This window comes from Schistocerca americana, chromosome 5, assembly GCF_021461395.2.
Source record: "Schistocerca americana isolate TAMUIC-IGC-003095 chromosome 5, iqSchAmer2.1, whole genome shotgun sequence".
NCBI classification, from domain to species: Eukaryota; Metazoa; Arthropoda; class Insecta; order Orthoptera; family Acrididae; genus Schistocerca; species Schistocerca americana.
The window spans coordinates 251,168,561-251,189,446 of NC_060123.1; the positions used below are offsets into that span (position 1 = coordinate 251,168,561).

Below are 20,886 nucleotides of genomic sequence, written 5' to 3' on the forward strand. Positions count from 1 at the left end.
TCCCTATTCATAAATGAAACAAAAACTTAGGAAATATTCTTTAATTTGAAGGTATTAAACAAAGAAAATAAGTTCGTTAAACTGCTAGGAATGATGATTGACCAGAAACTTAGCTGGGATAAACATAACACATACGTCTGTTCTAAACTTGCACGTGCTATGTTCCTACTCTATAAGCTTAGGAGTAATGTCAGCCAAAACTTACTGCCGCATTCATATTTTGCTTATATCCATCCCCATCTTTCATATGGTATTCTGCTCTGGGGAAATTCTCCCAATTCAATATTAATTTTCAGATGGCAAAAAAAAGCTCTTCGATGTATAGTGAGTTTATCTCTTAGGGATACATGCAGGGAACATTTCAAAAAACTTAACGTCATGACAGTTCCTTGTTTGTACATCCATTATTGTTTACTACACGTAAAAGAAAACATAGCTCAATATCCCCTTAGGTCATCTGTCCACACCCACAATACAAGACGAAACCACACAATTGATCTGCCATACTCTAGACTGTCTAAGATACATAATAGTTATAAATATGTAGACCTCGAACTGTTTAATATGCTCCCTAAAATTGTACAAACAGTATCTAAAAATAAATTGAAGACAACATTGGGTCAATGGCTGAAAGGTAAAGCATTTCACTGAGTTGATGAATTTGAAGATTGTAATATGGCAGATTTGCTGTTTTAACATAGAGAAAGGTACCTCTGCCTGTAGTAGGACCTAAATTTGTATCAATAGCTTAGGATAATGACATAGTGTTATCAACATGTATATGATAATGACATAGTGTCATCAACATGAATACTCCCTGCTTAATATAAATCTGTATAATGTTTTCCTTTTTATTGTAAAATTAATAATATATAAAATTCCAAATGTGTGCTATTGTACTACACTAAATTTCATATGATTTATTTATACATTGTTACGAGAATATAACGATCTTTATACTGTAATTGAACTTATTGACGATGCCCATTGTATAAGAAAATACTGAACAGCTAATAAAGATTCTTATTCTTATTCATACACCTGCTGAATTGAATTTGTTGATTCTTCGTAGGTATCACAGAAATAAATTCACCGATTAGAATATTTTTCAGTGTTTGCAATGATTCACTCATCTCTGCATCACAAAGTATTTTTTCGTGTTAAGTTCTTACTTTTAGTGCTTCTCCTCCTCCAGTACCACCATTTGTACCCACAGTGCTGACACTTTGTCGTTCTGTATCATGAACTTGCACCAATTTTCTGCCAACACTGTACTCAAACTCATATATCAGTATAGATGTACCAGTATCAACCACTTAACCCTAAGATTAAATGAAAACAACAAGATATGTTGATAAAAAAAATCCAAAATCAAGAGCACTAAAACTCCTTTATTATAGCTTTTTTCAGTTCATTGCCAAGCCATATTCAGGTCAATAAAAATTTTATCACTTGATTCATAATCTGTTGATCTGAATCGCCCTTATTGTCATATATAAATTAAAGTAAGTCATCATATTCACATGCAATCATGTGTCCCTCATAGTGCTGTGCGAACAAGGAAGTAGCTGCATGATGCCTGTCAGAGAGAGAGTTCTCAACAACCATATGCTGCCTTTTATGATGCACCGTACATTTTATTTTATTTATTTATTTATGTATGTATTTATTTATAACTCTTTATTCAGCCAAGGATCATCTCAAAATGATATAGGATTTGTCAGGGTAATGCAATGAAATCAGTGGGTCAAAAATATAAAAAGACACAGCATACATAACATGCTAGATGAGGATAGGACGGATAGTCTATGCGGATAGGACAGGTTGTTGGCTGTTGCCTTGATTAAGGAACCATCATAGCATTGGCCTTAGTATCTAGGAAAACCAAGGAATACCTAAATCAGGATGGCTGGAGAGAACAACTCCATCCTCTTGAATATGAGATCAATCTCCTAACAGCTGCAGTGCCTCATTTGGTATGTCCCTATTGTATAATGTTCCTTGAGTCACACACTAATGACACCTGCTGGTAACTCCTGGACTGTTTCCTTTAACTTGTAATATAAAACATTGTTCCTCTCTTCATTGGTACACATCAAGGACACTTGCTGATGACTCTTGGACTGTGAAGATACTGCTGTGCCCCTTGCACCAACTCCAGACTTCATTTTCGCCACATTTAATAATGCACCTCTCAGGCCACCTAAAAACTTGAGTCTGTAGTCATTATCATCATGTAGTTTACAACATGATGTCTTTTTGAAAGAAATAAACCATGATAATGTACTCAAATGTGACAAGGTGTTTTTGTTATCCCCTTTCATTACTACGCAATATTCTAAGTGATTATTAATAGTGTAGTGTGCATTACTTTTGAGGATAAGTTTAGCTGCTTTTTTAGACAGACGTACTTAAATAATCTTTTTCATTTCCTTTGGTAGTTTGAACTACCACCTTAATGTTGATGGTGAGATTTGTGTCCCTCAGAGCTATGCTGGTGGCAGCTGTGTCAGATTGGTCAGAAGAAGAGAAACCAGACAATTAGTAGTCCACGTAGGGCCCCCCCCCCTTTCTTGGGAGTATGTGGGAGGCGACTGCATGGACCTAAGTGTGACATTACTTTCCACATGCTTTTCAGGCTTTGTATGTTTTCTTTTTCTTTCTGTTGGCCTTCCTTGGCCAATCCTGGTTCCCACCTCACCCCCCCCCCCCCTCCTCCCCCCGGCGCCACCGCCCAGGTTGTTGTTTTTGAAGCCTGTTTTTCATTTTGTTTTTCTATGTTGTCAGAGGCAGAGGAGAAGATAGACTTTGGTATGGTGATGAGGACAGAAGAGGGAAATTGTTGCATGTATTCTCAGAGAGGCTGCTACAAACAGTGACTGATTCATATTCAGTGGCTGAATTCATCTGGACAACCATCTGCGTATGTGGAAGGGAATGAGTTACTACCACATAAGTTTTTCCTAGGTGACACGAGTATGGCTCTCTTTGTAAAGGGATACAGAGGTGAAACTTCCCCTCAGCAGTATCTCCAGGGGGGGATTATATTGGTATCAAATATAGATGTGCTGGAGGAGGATGAAGAAGGAAAGGGCAAGCAGGACTATGAAGAGGGAAGAGAAGTTCAGGGTCGAAACATTGAATTTGTTCACATTATTACAGGCTGGCAAACTTGAAAATGCCAAACAAGAAATGATGAAGAATAGACAGGATTTATTAGTTATGTATGAAGTGAGATTTTTTTTTTTTGGGGGGGGGGGGGGGGGGGTGAGAGAGAGTTGAATAGTGGAGAGTACAAATTGTCTTATTCAGGCATTGAGAAGAGTGGCACCTGTGGTGTGGCAGTTGTGATAGGGAAACTGCTGATGAAAAATGCATTGAAACTGGAATACCCAGATGAAAGACTGATGATGAGTTCAAGAAATGACAAGAAGGATTTCATTATAATACAAATATACATGCCAACAAGTAAGCACACTGATGAGGAAGTAGAAGAATATTATGAAAAGTTTGAAGAAGTTATGGATAAAGAAAAAAGAAACACTTGCATCATCACAATGGGGGATTTGAATGCTGTGGTAGGAGAGGGAAAAGAAGGGGGAGTTATTAGAAGATTTTCATTGGGAAATAAGATTACAGTGGTGAAGGCTGTTTAATTTCTGCAGAGAAAATTCTCTTGTGTTTGAAAGCACATTGTTTTAACGTGACAGAAGACAAAGATGTATATGGATACTAGATTGAATGACAACAGGTACCAAATTGATTATATCATAATTCAGAATATGTACAAAAACTGCCTAGAGTGCCAGAGCATACCATGAAGCAGAAATAGATTCCCCTCACAGCCTGGTGGTGGCGGACTTGCAAATAAGGTTGAAGAGAGTGAGAGGAAGAAAACCAAGAGAAAAATTTGACCTAGAAAGACTAAAGGAAGAAGATAAGTATACTGAAGTGGAAAACACATTTATGTCAAAATGGGATAGAGATCCCAATGGAGAAAGTGCAAATGAGGAATGGAAGAGAAGGAGACAAAATCTTAAGGATTCTGCAGAGGAAGTTGTAGGTATGAGGAAGTTTTAGAGAATAAGGGAAGAATGGGTAACAAAGACAGTGCCAGGTAGGATGGAAGAAAGAAGGAAACAGAAGACAATAGGAACTGAGGGAGGGAGAAGAATGTGCAGAACACTGAATAATGAATTGGGGGGATAGAAACAGAACCGGCAAGGAAGATCTGGGTGAAAGTGAGATGTGAAGAAATAGAGAAAATAGAAAAGGAAGGAAAACACAAAATGATGTATAGATTAGCTTCTGACCTCATCTTTGAAGCAAATAAAAGCAGGACAAGTATGGGAATAGAGAGAAGTGATGGTACTAATTGAGTCATTTTTATTTATTTATTTAGTCCTTCAAATCCTACCTGTATAGAATATATACAAGGGTATTGGACATGGTTAGGCATTTTCAAGATAAAATGCAGTTTGTATTGCATTTCTAAGGACTAGATATTGAAGTAATTTAACAAAGAATCATACATACAACAACACATTAGAGGCAACATACAAAGTAGAATATTCATAATGCATCTTTATTTTTGTTGTTTGGCTTCTAGGTACTCTGTCAGAGTGTAAAAGCAATGATCAATTAAATATGCCTTTAGTTCAGCTTTAAAACTGCCGAGTTTACCTACTGATTTAACATGGTTAGACAGATTATTGTAAATCTTTATCCCAGTATGTAGTGTGCCTTTTTGGCACAATTGATGTTCTCACCTGTTTCATATGAAGGTCAGATTTTTGCCTTGTATTGTATGCATGTATATCTTCATTTTTTAATAAGACATATGGGCGTCTATCAATATATTGTTTGATGATGAAAACTGATGTTTCGTAGATAAAAATGCAAGGAAGAGGAAGAACTCACAGTTTTTTTGAATATGGGTCTGCATGATTTTGTATTGTTTACCCCTTTAATAATTGTTAATATTCTCTATTGCATCCTGAAAAGTTTAATATTTGTTGTTGCATTGCCCCAGAAGATTATGGCATATTTAATTACAGAGTGCACATAGGAGTAGTATACATTTAACAGGCTTTGCTGCAACAAGTTTTTAAGATCCTTATCATGTAGGAGGTTTTGCTTAGTTTTCTTTGCAAGTATTCAATGTGTACCTCCCATTTGGGTTGTTCTGGAGCCAGGGTCCCAGAAATTTTGTGCTGTCAACACTTTCAAGAACTCTGTCCCAAGTTCGATTTATATGTTTGGTCGTGTCTTCCTTTTAGATTATAGAAGTTCAGTGTTACTGTCTCTTCTTTGTTTATAATTAGGTTGTTATAGCTGAACCACTGTTCTACACTGTTCATTGTTTGGATAGTGGAGTCTTTTAGTTTTTCTTCTGTTTTGCCACTAATAAGGAAGCTTGTATCATCTGCAAATTGGAGGGTAGTTTGGCAAAACCTGTTGTACATAAGATCATTGACATAGAGGAGAAACAGAATGGGTCCTAGTACTGATCCTTGAGGGACGCCATATATCCTGAATATTAGTAGCTGATTTTGTTATGGTCGATGTATTGCACATAGGTATGTCCTGAGCCACTCATTGGATATACCTCTAATTCCTAATTGCTCTAGCTTCTGCAGTAGGGCATTATGTTCAGTTACGTCAAAAGCTGTAGATAAATCAAGACATATGCCCGTCACAAACTCACTTGCATCCAGTTTTGCATAGATTTCATTAAGAAATTCAAATATTGCACATTCAGTTGAATAGCCTTTCCTGAAGCCATGCTGTGTAGGAGAGGATTTTATTTTTATTTAGGAAATCAGACAATCTCTTATAAAAAAAAAAATTTCTAAAATTTTTGAAAATACGGGGAATAGGGCCATTGGTCTATAATTTGAAACACATTCTGGATTTCCCTTTTTGAGCAGTGGTTTCAGTTTTGCTGTTTTTAAGCATGAAGGGAAGGTTCCTGATGCCAGCGAGCTGTTGCACAAGTGTGTGAAGGGTTCAGCTAAGGCAAGACAGCATTTTTTAATAGGCCTAATTGCATCCGGTATTTCATCAATTCCACATGAGTACCCTGTTTTCAAGGTTTTTATAACTGATAAAATTTCTTCAGTCTTTGTGGGTGAAAGGAACAATGATATAGACATATTTCTCACTCTATTGGATGATGGAGGTGACATTTTGTTGTGTTCTTCCAGTCCACTCACCAACTGTTCACTTACGTTTGCAAAATATTTGTTGAAGGTCCCTGCAATTTTTGTTGGGCAAGAAATCATTTGTCCTTCATAACATAAGTTTATATTTTTATATTGTTTAGTTTCACTTGTTTGATTTTTTATAACTTCCCATATAGCTTTAGATTTGTTTTTTTAATTTTCAATGTATTTGTCATTTGCCATTGTTTTAGCTTTCCTTACAACATTTTTGAGGATCCTCTTGTAATTCTTCAGGTACATATGAAATTCATGAGGCATGTTCTGTGTCTTTGCCATATTGTGTAATCTTCTTTTCTGTGCGCAAGAGATTCTGATACCTGTTGTAATCCGTTTGGTCTTTTGGAAGTTAGGTTGACATTTTTGTTTTTTTAATGAAAATACAGCGTCAAAGTATGACACGAAGATTTCCATGAATTTTTCAAACTTTTTGTTAGTATTTTCACAAGTATACACTTTATACCAGGTTTCTGCACTTAGTCTCTGTATAAAGAAGTTTATTTGTTTGTCAGTGAATTTTCTTGTTTCTTTTACAAGTTCCTCTTTCTCAATTGCTTCACTTGGGGTGTGTAAAGCAATAAACTGTGCATAGTGATCACTGAAGCCAGTATTGAGATTTCTGGCACAGAAATTTGATTTACATTTGTGTTTATTAATATCTGATCAATTGTTGGTGTAACTCTTGTAGGAGAATCTATGGTGGCTTTTAGACAAGAAAAGCAATGTCAAGAATTGTTAGGATTTTAGAACAATAACTTTGATTTCTCATGCAGCAAGAGTTCTACTACAGATGATAAAGAGGGAAAGGTACAAGAGATGCATTTGGACTACTAAGAATTATAGGTGAGAGATACATTGGAAGAGGAAGAGAAATTTATGTTGTTTTCATGACTTGTAGAAAGCCTTTGATAGAGTACAGTGAAATAAATTAATGGACAATCTAAGCAAGAATAGTGTCAACTGGAAGGATAGAAGGCTAATTAAGAAGCTACACCTACAACAGAAAATATGAGTACAGATTGGGAATGAGATGACAGAGGAAAGCACTTTTGGAAGGGGAATGAGACAAGAGTTGTATCTTTCCCCAATACTGTTTAAATGATATTTAGAGCAAATTATTGAGAAATGTGTCAAATGAAAAAGAGGAGTGCAGGTTGGTGATAGGAGGGTACAGTGTACTCCATTTGCAGATGATATGGTGTTATTGGTAGAATGTGAAAAAACTATTACTGGAATGCTAAAAGAATTAAATGAGACCTGTGAGGAACTCTGAAAGAGAATTAATAAGAAAAAGACAAAGTGTATGGTGATAAGTGCAAGGAAAATAAGAACAAACAAAGGCAGGACATGAAGGTATAGAACAAGTTAGTGCTTTCAGATATCTGGGAAGCCTACTTACAGATGATATGAGATGTAATAAGGAGGTGAAAACATGTATAAAAATTGCCAAGAAGGCATTTAATAAGAAGAGGAGGCTTCTATGTAGGTGCATGGACAGGAATCTAAGGAAGGGTCTGGCGGGATACTTTATATGGAGCATGGTATTATATGGAGCTCTGACATGGACACTGAGAAAGAGGAAGAAAGACAACTAGAAGCATTTGAGATGTGGATTTGGAGGAGAATGGAAGGGATGAAATGGGTAGACAAAGTGAGAAATTAGGTGGTGCTGAATTAGAAAAGTGAGGGAATGAATTATTCTTATGGTCCTTTTCTCCGGTTTAAAAACTGTGTCAATGTTTCGTGCCTTCAATCTTCAGAAAAGAATCCCATAGCTAAGAAATGAGTGTATGTAGGCCTAGCATGTCACCATAAGACATTGGCTGATGCCAAAAACTTAAGTCATGCTGATGACAGTCTTTTTTTCCAGTATCTTTGTGTGCCTGTTCCACATTAGTTGACAATGTTCATCCCTAAAAAGTTGTGTTTGTTACACAGTCTGAAGAGTTATCTTCTATGCTTAATGTGAAACTGTTGTTCTCTTTGTGTTGAAGTGCACACTGTTTCTTTTTCTTTTGTTATGCATAATTTATTACATACTACTCAATTGTAGACATCTTTCAGATTTTCATGTTCTTGCTCTAATAGGAATTCTGGTGACTACAATGTATCTGTCATCAGTAAAGAGAACTCTTCCTACTTATCTGTCTGGAAAGTTATTGATGCATATTAAGAACAGAATTGGACCCATTACACTACCCCAACGAACACCTATATGTTTCCTGTTTGACATTTGTTTTATTAAACATGTATCAACAGGAGATGTGAGAGCTATATCCACTTTTTGTGCCCTGTTTTCCAAGTAGAACTGGTACCATTCTTATTACATCCAGCACTTCTAGCTTGCTTCGTTATGATCAAGTTTTAAAAGCCTCAGACAAGTTTAACAAAATAAACATAACGTGATCATCCCTGTCAAAAGCTTCAAGTGTCACTTTTGTGAACTCTGTAATGGCTGATACTGTACTACCCCCACTTAAAAATTGAACTCTGGTTTGTTAAAAAGGATGTACTTACTCATGCAACCTATAGCTTTATCTTTCATGACTGATTCAATTATTTTTGAGAATGAAGACAGTAGTGAAACTGAAAGTAGTTTTCAATGTTGTCTGCAATTAGCTTTTTTTTAGTGGGGCACCATTTGTACATGCTTTAGATACTCTGGAAAAATACCTGAACTAAAGGACTCATTTATTATGTTTGTTAATGGAGCTTTTATGCTATCTATGCACACTATCAGAACAGATCATGCTGTTGATTTGGGCAGAGGATGTAATTAATATACTGCCACTGACTTCTTTCGGCTAATGGGCAGATTTTGGTGCATAAAACCTCTGTATTTCAGTGTTATCAATTTTTCGGCACATATACATTTTGCTATTTTTTTTCCATATAGATACTGATAGACCTAATATTTATTTAAAAAACAAAGAGTAATGCCATGCCTAGAAATAGATTAAAATTGAGGTTGATATGTGATTTTTCATGTCACTAGTACTGCATTAGCATTCATATTCTTCATACAAAACTACTTAATTTATTGCACATTATTCTAGCTTAAGCTCACTGCTAAATTTAATTCAAGAGGCAGCCTTTTTTGTATCTTGATCATTACATGTTTTAATGTCATGCAATTTGACTGTTTGGTATTGCATTGCATCACAGGGTTTTATGAAATGTTGTTGTTGTTGTTGTTGTTGTTGTTGTGGTCTTCAGTCCTGAGACTGGTTTGATGCAGCTCTCCATGCTACTCTATCCTGTACAAGCCTCTTCATCTCCCAGTACCTACCGCAACCTACATCCTTCTGAATCTGCTTAGTGTATTCATCTCTTGGTCTCCCTCTACGATTTTTACCATCCACGCTACCCTCCAATACTAAATTGGTGATCCCTTGATGCCTCAGAACATGTCCTACCAACCGATCCCTTCTTCTAGTCAAGTTGTGCACAAACTTCTCTTCTCCCCAATTCTATTCAATACTTCCTCATTAGTTATGTGATCTACCCATCTAATCTTCAGCATTCTTCTGTAGCACCACATTTCAAAAGCTTCTATTCTCTTCTTGTCCAAACTATTTATCGTCCATGTTTCACTTTCATACATGGCTACACTCCATACAAATACTTTCAGAAATGACTTCCTGACACTTAAATCTATACTCGATGTTAACAAATTTCTCTTCTTCAGGAACGCTTTCCTTGCCATTGCCAGTTTACATTTTATATCCTCTCTACTTCAACCATCATCAGTTATTTTGCTCCCCAAATAGCAAAACTCCTTTACTACTTTAAGTGTCTCATTTCCTAATCTAATTCCCTCAGCATCACCCGACTTAATTCGACTACATTCCATTATCCTCGTTTTGCTTTTGTTGATGTTCATCTTATATCCCCCTTTCAAGACACTATCCATTCCGTTCAACTGCTCTTCCAAGTCCTTTGTCGTCTCTGACAGAATTACAATGTCATCGGTGAACCTCAAAGTTTTTATTTCTTCTCCATGGATTTTAATACCTACTCCGAATTTTTCTTTTGTTTCCTTCACTGCTTTCTCAGTATACAGATTGAATAACATCGGGGATAGGCTACAGCCCTGTCTCACTCCCTTCCCAACCAGTGCTTCCCTTTCATGTCTCTTGACTCTTATAACTGCCATCTGGTTTCTGTACAAATTGTAAATAGCCTTTCGCCCCCTATATTTTACCCCTGCCACCTCTAGAATTTGAAAGAGAGTATTCCAGTCAACATTGTCAAAAGCTTTCTCTAAGTCTACAAATGCTAGAAACGTAGGTTTACCCTTCCTTTATCTAGCTTCTATGATGAGTCGTAGGGTCAGTATTGCCTCACGTGTTCCAACATTTCTATGGAATCCAAACTGATCTTCCCCGAGGTCGGCTTCTACTAGTTTTTGCATTCTTCTGTAAAGAATTCGCGTTAGTATTTTGCAGCTGTGACTTATTAAACTGATAGTTTGGTAATTTTCACATCTGTCAACACCTGCTTTCTTTGGGGTTGGAATTATTATATTCTTCTTGAAGTCTGAGAGTATTTCGCCTGTTTCACACATCTTGCTCACCAGATGGTAGAGTTTTGTCAGGACTGGGTCTCCCAAGGCCGTCAGTAGTTCCAATGGAATGTTGTCTACTCCGTGGGCCTTGTTTCGACTCAGGTCTTTCAGTGCTCTGTCAAACGCAGTATCGTATCTCTCATTTCATCTTCATCTACATCCTCTTCCATTTCCATAATATTGTCCTCAAGTACATCACCCTTGTATAAACCCTCTATATACCCCTTCCACCTTTCTGCCTTCCCTTCTTTGCTTAGAACTGGGTTTCCATCTGAGCTCTTGATGTTCATGCAAGTGGTTCTCTTATCTCCAAAGGTCTCTTTAATGTTCCTGTAGGCAGTATCTAACTTACCCCTCGTGAGATAAGCCTCTACATCCTTACATATGTCCTCTAGCCACCCCTGCTTAGCCATTTTGCACGTCCTGTCGATCTCATTTTTGAGACGTTTGTATTCCTTTTTGCCTGCTTCATTTATTCATTTTTATATTTGCTCCTTTCATCAATTAAATTCAATATTTCTTCTGTTACCCAAGGATTTCTACTAGCCCTCGTCTTTTTACCTACTTGATCCTCTGCTGCCTTCACTACTTCATCCCTCAGTGCTACCCATTCTTCTTCTACTGTATTTCTTTCCCCCATTCCTGTCAATTGTTCCCTTATGCTCTCCCTGAAACTCTGTACAACCTCTGGTTCTTTCAGTTTATCCAGGTCCCATCTCCTTAAATTCCCACCTTTTTGCAGTTTCTTCAGTTTTAATCTACAGGTCATAACCAATAGATTGTGGTCAGAGTCCACATCTGCCCCTGGAAATGTCTTACAATTTAAAACCTGGTTCCTAAATCTCTGTCTTACCATTAGATAATCTATCTGAAACCTGTCAGTATCTCCAGGCTTCTTTCTTGTATACAGCCTTCTTTTATGATTCTTGAACCAAGTGTTAGCTATGATTAAGTTATGCTCTGTGCAAAATTCTGCCAGGTGGCTTCCTTATTCATTTCTTAGCCCCAATCCATATTCACCTACTACGTTTCCTTCTCTCCCTTTTCCTACTACCAAATTCCAGTCGCCAATGACTATTAAATTTTCGTCACCCTTCACTATCTGAATAATTTCTTTTATTTCATCATACATTTCTTCAATTTCTTTGTCATCTGCAGAGCTAGTTGGCATATAAACTTGTACTACTGTAGTAGGCGTGGGCTTCGTATCTATGTTGGCCACAATAATGCATTCACTATGCTGTTTGTAGTAGCTTACCCGCATTCCTATTTTCCTATTCATTATTAAATCTTCTCTTGCATTACCCCTATTTGATTTTGTGCTTATAACCCTGTAGTCACCTGACCAGAAGTCTTGTTCCTCCTGCCACCGAACTTCACTAATTCCCACTATATCTAACTTAAACCTATCCATTTCCCTTTTTAAATTTTCTAACCTACCTGCCCGATTAAGGGATATGACATTCCACGCTCCAATCCGTAGAACGCCAGTTTTCTTTCTCCTGATAAAGACATCCTCTTGAGTAGTCCCCGCCTGGAGATCTGAATGGGGGACTATTTTACCTCTGGGATATTTTACCCAAGAGGACGCCATCATCATTTAACCATACAGTAAAGCTGCATGCCCTCGAGAAAAATTACGGCCGTAGTTTCCCCTTGCTTTCATCCTTTCGCAGTACCAGCACAGCAAGGCCGTTTTGGTTAGTGTTACAAGGCCAGATCAGTCAGTCATCCAGACTGTTGCCCTTGCAACTACTGAAAAGGCTGCTGCCCCTCTTCAGGAACCACACGTTTGTCTGGCCTCTCAACAGATACCCCTCCGTTGTGGTTGCACCTACGGTACGGCTATCTGTATCGCTGAGGCACGCAAGCCTCCCCACCAACGGCTAGGTCCATGGTTCATTGGGGGGGGGGGGGGGGTATGAAATGTTATAATCAACAAATATATTTTAAATGAACTAATGAAGAGTTGACATTGATAAGTAAAGCAACTTGTAGAACCATAAGTACCAGAAAGGTTCTTGAGAGTTACGCATTCTCTCTGTTCTCTCATTTTATTTTAGTGTACATTATTATTAATTATTATTATTAGTTCATGTTTACTTAGTGGATGCAGTTATTGTTACTGTTAAAGTAAACTTTTGCTGCAGCATTATCGTGTGTGTGTGTGTGTGTGTGTGTGTGTGTGTGTGTGTGTGCGTGTGTGTGTGGGCGCGTGCGTGCGTGCCAGGTCTTGGGTTCGATACCTTGTCACAATTACCACTTCCTTCTTCCTTCACTTCTGGCAATTTTCATTATTGTGAGAAATGCTGAGTTGTATCATGGTTTGGAGTCCACATTAAACTGCATATCCTCCTGTAACTGGCTGAATGAATCAGTTCATTCCACCCCCAATAGGGTAGCACCAACTAAAGAAGTGCATTAGTCAAACAACTTTCATGTTGAAGACAGCATTACTTTATGATGAGAGTAGTTGGAATCATTTTTTTCACTGGCACACAACATTGAAATAGAATTGTGTTCATTTATAATTTCATATGAAAATTATGATAATAAAAATGGTAAATGTTAAATTGCTTTTAAAATCATCTCACAACCATTGTCTGCATCCGTATCCACATCCTCAATAAAACCAGTCCTATGAAATGTCAACATCCAAGAAGGATGAGTGCCTCATAACAGAGGGTGGGTCACAGTAGGTCAGTATTTATTGGGTCAAAAACTTTTTATGGGGTCACATAAGATACATGCATATTTACTGCTTTTGGTAGTGATATGTCAAATTGTTCAGCATATTTGGTTATTAAATGTGCACTGCTTCTTTCTTATTGGTAATTAAATTGCCCACATAGAATAATATATTTCATTGTAAAATCTGGGTAGTATTTCAGTTTTCAAATGCTTCTGAAAGTATTGGAATGTTAGTGATAGGGTGATAATTTTAAATCTGTGTTGATCGCTTATTGATCCCTTCTTGAACAGAGATTTTATTTCTGCCTAGTTTATTTGATAAAATATATGGTGATGTCACAATCTGAGGCCAGAAGAACCCCTAAAAACCTAAACATCAATGGGAAATGCTTCAATGGAGTGTCCTTTTTTAACTACTTGGAAGCCCTAATAACAAATGATAACAGTATTGGAAAGGCTATAAGGGAAAGAATACAAGCAGGAAACAGAGCTTACTTTCCAAATATGCAGCTTTTCAAAAATAGCCTTGTTACAAGAAAAACTAAACTGCTAATATATAATTCCCTAGTCCGCCCAGTTATCACATACGGCTCAGAGGTATGGACGTTGACAGAAAACGATAAAAATGCTCTAAGAAGCATTGAGCGGAAAATACTACGCAAAATCTATGGGCCAATAAGGGAGGAAGAAGGCTGGAGAATACGCTACAATGCCGAATTACAAGAGTTAATACAAGGCAGGGACATAGTAAAATTTGTGAAATCACAGCGAATACGATGGCTAGGACACTTGGAGAGAATGGCAGAGGATAGAATTCCAAAGAAAATGATGAAAGGTATGATCCATTCAGTTAGGCGAAAAGGGAGACCTAGAAGAAGATGGATCGATGAGGTAATAATGGATATGAGCAATATGGGAGTCCGGGGGTGGAAAAGAGCAGCAAATAACCGAGAAGTGTGGAGGAAGATTGTTGAAGAAGCCAAGGCTCACTAAGGGCTGTAGGGCTACTGAAGAAGAAGAAGTTTATTTGATAGTGAAAGGACTGTTAATTTTTAGACTTATTGTTATCAATTAGGTTTTGTTTTTGGTAGGTACATGGCATATATTAATGGAAAATTCATTAGTGATGTTGAACTTTTCTCTATATGAGTTGAGTATTTATGGCCAGGACAAATGAATCAGAACAGGAGAAGCAAACATATGTATCTAATACTGGTCATTAGCTTCATTTTATAAAATCAGTTAATGTTTAGTATCAATATAGGAGTAATGGACAGTTGTATTCTGCCATTATTAATTGTAGTGTTAAAATGTGGTCACAAATCTAAAAGCAGCTAAACACATTAAAAGTCTGTCAGAGAAGGGTGGAGGGAACCTTGTGGGTGTTTTGAGATCATTTGCGTATCACATGCATACAAGAAAGGACACTGAGCTTCAGAGTTCATGTCTGAGTTTAAATGTTTCTTTTTTGTCTGGGTGCATCAATTCAAAAGTCAGAGGAAGACAGGAGCCATACTGCTTCCAATAGGGAAATAGCGAAGGGCCCAGTACCACCAGTCAGCTTTGACCCATGACATTGTCATCCTGGCAGACCCTGCCATTTTGCACTTGCACAGTACGGTGACCATGACAGCGCATAATACATGTGCAAAAATAGTATTATCAAATAACATGTAACCCAATTGATTTCAAAGATTTTGTAATTCTAATGAGACAGCCACAGGAATTAGTGGGGGCAGACAAAATAAACAACATTCCTAATAGTAAATATGTAGAAAAACAAATACTTTTGCAAAAAATATAAATAGTGAAATTCACAAAAATTTGATACTGAAAATTTCACTTGACCTATATGGGTCAAAAGGAGCCCACAACACCACAAAAGTATAAATTGCTCAAAAAGCCACTATCAGAAACTTCACTTGATCTATAGATAGTTCAACGAAGCCCATGATAACAACAAACCACAACTCACAAATCTTGACTATTACCAAAAACTCAACCTGACCAAATAAACTACAATATACTCTACGATACCGACCAATATCAACTAATAATTACGAATGTCAACTAACAACCTAACTCTCAAAATCATAAAAAAACTACTGCAGCAGGAATGTTGATCCAAATATCTCAAAGAAAATTATGCACATAATCACATATCCATATTTCTTAAATATATATGAAACACAATCCTCCCTAACTGCCTTCCTCCCTTCCAAACCGCTCCGACCCACCAACTAGTACCTAGCCCCAACACAATACAATATCCAAAATAGAAGTATAATTAGAAAAAGTAACATTATTCATAACTTTGGAAAAGCAGGAATAAAAACAATGCGAACAGAACATTAGCACTACCCTAACTCTGCCGCCGCCCCCCCCCCCCCCCCCCCAAAATGAAAGCCGTCGCCAAACAAAATACTCAGATCTAAATTAAACAATTAAACAATGCTCCCCATCAACCCACATAAATGTAACTTACAACCATTTTCACACCAATCTTTTTTTTTAAAAAAATAATAAAACACACACACACACACACACACACACACACACACACACACTAAAATGGATAATAGTTCTCATGCAAGCTCTTCCACCATTAGTACTCATAAAGATGAGACTGAAAAGTGGAATAGCACTTCTTTTGCCACTGTATAATGGATTTCACAACTCCCCAACACCCCTCTGCAGTATTAAAGCCCCTGTTACATAATCTTCAAATTTGACACTGTGATTCACCACTAAATGGTGACAACTCTGTCACTGAACCTGTATAAGATAAAAATGAGTCTGAAATAATAGTAGAATCCGCCTACCCACCACCTTAAAAACTACATCAGCATATCCAGCCCCTGAAACATCGAACTCCCACTTCCAGGTTCCCGCAGCAGTACTACCTTTCTCAAAATTAACCTTCCCACAATTTTCACAACCAACTCTGGCCACCCCTAATGGTCTTCTATAATTTATAAACTCAAAAGAAACCTCCCTACAAAAAGAACAACAGTCTAACACAGACCTATCACTGAGGCCTGTTTTATGGGCACAAAACCCAATCGACGAGTGATAGTACCAACAAAAAAGTCAACAAAACGATAGCGCATTTGGTAGCTGGCTTAAACTTCTTGAATCAGCAACCCTCCTAATCAAACACCAAATATTGTCATGCTGCCATCACCACCACATATACTTGTCCTGATTTCAAGACCCAACAACTTTGTTGAATTTAATTAATTCACTGCACAGTTGACATTTAACACATTCTGCCAAGAGGTCGTATAAATGCAGAAATTTAATTGTAGTGCCCATCTCCCCACTCATAGCGGCAACTTACATGCATACATACATACGTATTGGTTGTCACAGACACTGAAGATCATGCATGTGCCCACCTTATAGTGTTCCTTCATAGATGCCAATCTTGTGCACTTTGGATTCATTTCTCATGGACATCCAACTGCTGAAGGTCCTTCTACAGTTCATTCTTGCAATGCTCTCTCGGTTTTCCAACTGGAAGAGTTCCATCAGATTTTCCCATAAGCACAGCTTTGGCCCAGCATGTTTCTGACCTCCTAGCAATGTGCCCTGCCAGGCTTATTCTCTGTGCTTTCATTTTCTGTACTGTGTTCAGTTGTTTCTTTAGGTCTTAGAGTTCCTGGTTCTTTCTATGTCTCCATGTGTTCTCTTCACAGATTGGTCCAGAGATCATTTTCATGATTTTACATTCAAAGATCAGCATGTTCTCTCTCTCTCTCTCTCTCTCTCACTCTCACTCTCCCTCTCTCATGATGCTTAATGTTTCTGTCCCATAAAACAACACCTGTACCATCAAAGCATCATAGGCTTGAAGTTTAGTCTTAACTGACAGTTAATTTTTTCTTTGGATGACATTATCTGCCTCAGACTGAAGTATGTTTTAGAGCCATTGACAATATGTTGATTAATTTCTTGTTTTAGGTTATTATGCCTGTTGAGGGGTTGGGTTGGGTTGTGTTGTGTTGTGTTGGGTTGGGTTGGGTTGTTTCGGGGAAGGAGACCAGACACCAAAGTCATTGGTCTCATCGAATTAGGGAAGGATGGGGAAGGAAGTCGGCCGTGCCCTTTGAAAGGAGCCATTCCGGCATTTGCGTGGAGCGATTTAGGGAAATCATGGAAAACCTAAATCAGGATGGCCGGACGCGGGATTGAACCGTCGTCCTCCCGAATGCGAGTCCAGTGTCTAACCACTGCGCCACCTCGCTCAGTATATGCTTGTTGAACAGGGTGCCAAGTTATGTAAAATTTTCCACTCTGATTATATTCCCTGTTCCAACCTGCAGTGGGGCATTATTAGGGGCTTTTCTGGATACTTCTGTCATTTTAGTCCTCTTCACCTTAATCCTCAGTTCAGTCTTACTGGCATTTGTTGCTAAGTGCTCTAAGGTTTCTGCCATCTCTTCCTCTGACTCCACTATGGCTGCAATGTCATCTTCATATCCCAGTAGCTGTGTTATTCGAATTAGCTTCACCCCTTTACCTTCTCTTTCTATTTCTTCAAATACTTTCTCCAGCACCACGTTAAAAAACAGTGGTGAAATGGCATCACTTTGTCACATGCCTGTTCTGATAGTGACTGTTCTGATGCTGAATTCCTTGAATTGCTCCCCTGTTATTTCACCATAGTTTTTATGTCTGTTGTACACGCCTTCACCAAGTTACTTGACTTTCTTGATATGCCGAGCTCCCTCAGGATGTTGTACGTGCTTAATCTGTGTGTACTATCCTATGCTTTTGAGAAACCTATAAACGTTACTAGGAATCGGTGGTTGAATTCTCAGGACTTCTTCCAGATCTGTCTCATGGTGAAAATTTGATTGACATTCCTGCTCGAAAACCTGCCTGGTACTCTCCAACAATATTTTTCAGCAAAAGGCTTCAGCTTTTCAAGAATTATTAGTGACAATGCTTTGTATTGTACACTTAATAGAGAAATACCTCTATAATTACTACAGTTCCTTTTATTGTTCTTGCACTCTCCTCCTTTCTCCATACCTCACACATGAGATTGTATATCTATTTCTGAAGTGTTCCACCTCCAGTCATCAACATCTCTATTGTTATCCTGTCTTCTCCTGGTGCTTTATTATTCTTCAGTTTGAGTTCAGTTAGTAATTCGTAAATTTCATTGTCAGATCTATAACTATTAACAAACGGGGGGGGGGGGGGATGTTGGACTTGCAACTGCGAAGGACACGATGAAGTAACAATTCCAAAGCCGACAACAAATCAGTAGCTAATAAGTAACTGTGTTGAAATAACTAACAAGCCAAAAAAAAGCAAACTTCCAGAACACAGAGTAAAGTACAGCACTAAGTCAGTGCCTCACTAACATCACTCACTTACAGTCCCTTACAACTCATAAACATAAACATTCAGCCCTAGAGATCACCACCACAAACCACAAAATGGCCTCTCCAAACATGATGCATTTCAAATATGCCATTCAAACTGGAAGTCATGTAACACAACATAACTACAACACAGGTGGTACCTTATGCTTCGGTTGAACCTTCAGAAGGGCCATGCCTAGTAACTCACTGTGATGTTCAAACCAACATTTGAGTTGAAGTTGAGGACAGCATTATTTAAAAAAGGGAGAGAGAGAATGAAGGCGTGAGACATCTGTGGATGTCTTAGCCAAGGAGAGGGAGCTAGGTGGGACTTATAGCCTCGAAGAACCAAAGCTCGTGTATGAGGGTGATAAGTCCATTCCATCCAAGAGATGAACAGCCAGCTGATAGATACTTACCTACCAAGTGACCAGATACCTTACAATTACAGTAGAATCACTATCTTCTGTGAAAACTGTTATGTCTTACGTAGGAACTAATATTCCTTATATAAAATGATGCCGTGAATATGACTCGCAGCAAGGAAGTATTTTGTTTTGGTGCAGGGTACTGAGCAAATTTGCTTGTGAGATGAATTGTACTGACTGGAGCTCAAGTGATAAATTTGGTGTCATTTTCGAACTTATTGATTCTGGTTTGTTCACAAAAGATTCACATTGGTATGGTAACACATAGTATATAATATACATAGATAATGTAAAATTTTAGTGTTGTTGAATAATATTAATAACCCTATTGTTTAGGTGTATGAGATTTTAGTAGTCTTTCATGTTTTCAGGGTGATGGTGAATCTGTGCCTGATAGCCCCAGTGAAGATAAAGTGTCACCTGTAGCAGAAAACGATAAAAGCCAAAAAAATTTTAATGTCAGCATAGAACTGGATGTGATGGCTGTAATTTTGTTTGTTTGTGGTGTTGCTACACGAATGTACAGGCTGGAAGAACCAAGGAGTATAGTGTAAATTTTTAAATTCTTGTTTAATATTCATAGTTGCTCAAAAATAAAGTCATGTGTCTGTGAATATGAAGTATTTTATTTATTTATTTACTTACATATTTATTGAAAAAAAAATTCAGTTGCCTAAAAAATTATTTAATGAACATTTTTACATGGTAATGGGAAGTGTCTTACAACTGTAGACTGGATTTGGTTTTACAGTTGTAGGCAGTACAACTTTTATGTTACTCATTTATTGAAAAAAATCGCGAGGTTGCCCTCAAAGAATAAGTGTTTAGGATAAACAAAATTATGTATAGGCATCTGTCAGTAGTAATGTACTGTTCATCATCCTTCTCGGTCACTTCTAGAGCAGTTAGTCTTCATGTGAGATGAAAGCTGATTCATTTCTTTGTGTGATTGAAACATGAGAAGTCTTCAGTGTGCAAAAACTTGGGTGTGCGTCTGATTTTGTAATGTATGTAAATACCAGCAGCTTCGTTGAAATCACTAAATTACAGTGACGAAGATAGTATGTGTCCGTAACGAAGCTCATTGAGAACTCGAGTCAGAATGGACAAAAATGTTCTGGTCACTTATAACTTTCTTTAATTGGCACAAATATTTATTTTATTTGTCATATGGCAAACTAAATATACAAGTTCCAAATTATAAAAGAGAGAAAAATTACAAATCACACATTTTACTTTCAACAAAGTAAATACAAATTCTCCTTCATATACCTTTACACAGCATTCCAGTTTCACAAATCTCTATCAAGATTCAAATCCAGCTAACAGCTTCAGTTGTAGCTTCCAGAACATCATTCCATTTTCTATCGTATCTTCTCTAATATTCTGGGCTGTGTTCTGATAGTAGGTATAAAGTGCCTAATGTTTCCTATGCTGCAGGACTGCAGGAGAAGTAATAAGAAGCTATGTAGCTAATTGTTCAAAGCCTATTTCCATAGTCTCTGACAATATCTTGAGCATTGGGGAGGGGGGGGGGGGGGACAAGAAGCTGAAAATGTTGTGTCTTAACCCCCCCCCCCCCCCAAAAAAAAAAAATTATAGAA

The 20,886-nt window shown here is 37.6% G+C and overlaps 1 protein-coding gene across 3 annotated transcripts in view; it reads left to right on the plus strand.

The window, feature by feature from the left end:
* Nucleotides 1-20,886, plus strand: part of LOC124615537 (protein O-mannosyltransferase 1) — a 160,969-nt gene that overhangs the window by 3,227 nt on the left and 136,856 nt on the right. For all 3 annotated transcript variants that reach the window (XR_006979799.1, XM_047143502.1, XM_047143501.1), the window contains one exon: nucleotides 19,654-19,832. Coding sequence is in view for 2 of the 3 variants with exons in the window: in XM_047143502.1 (XP_046999458.1) it covers nucleotides 19,654-19,832 (179 nt within the window). In the remaining variant the exon portion in view is untranslated. The remainder of the gene's footprint in view (nucleotides 1-19,653; nucleotides 19,833-20,886) is intronic.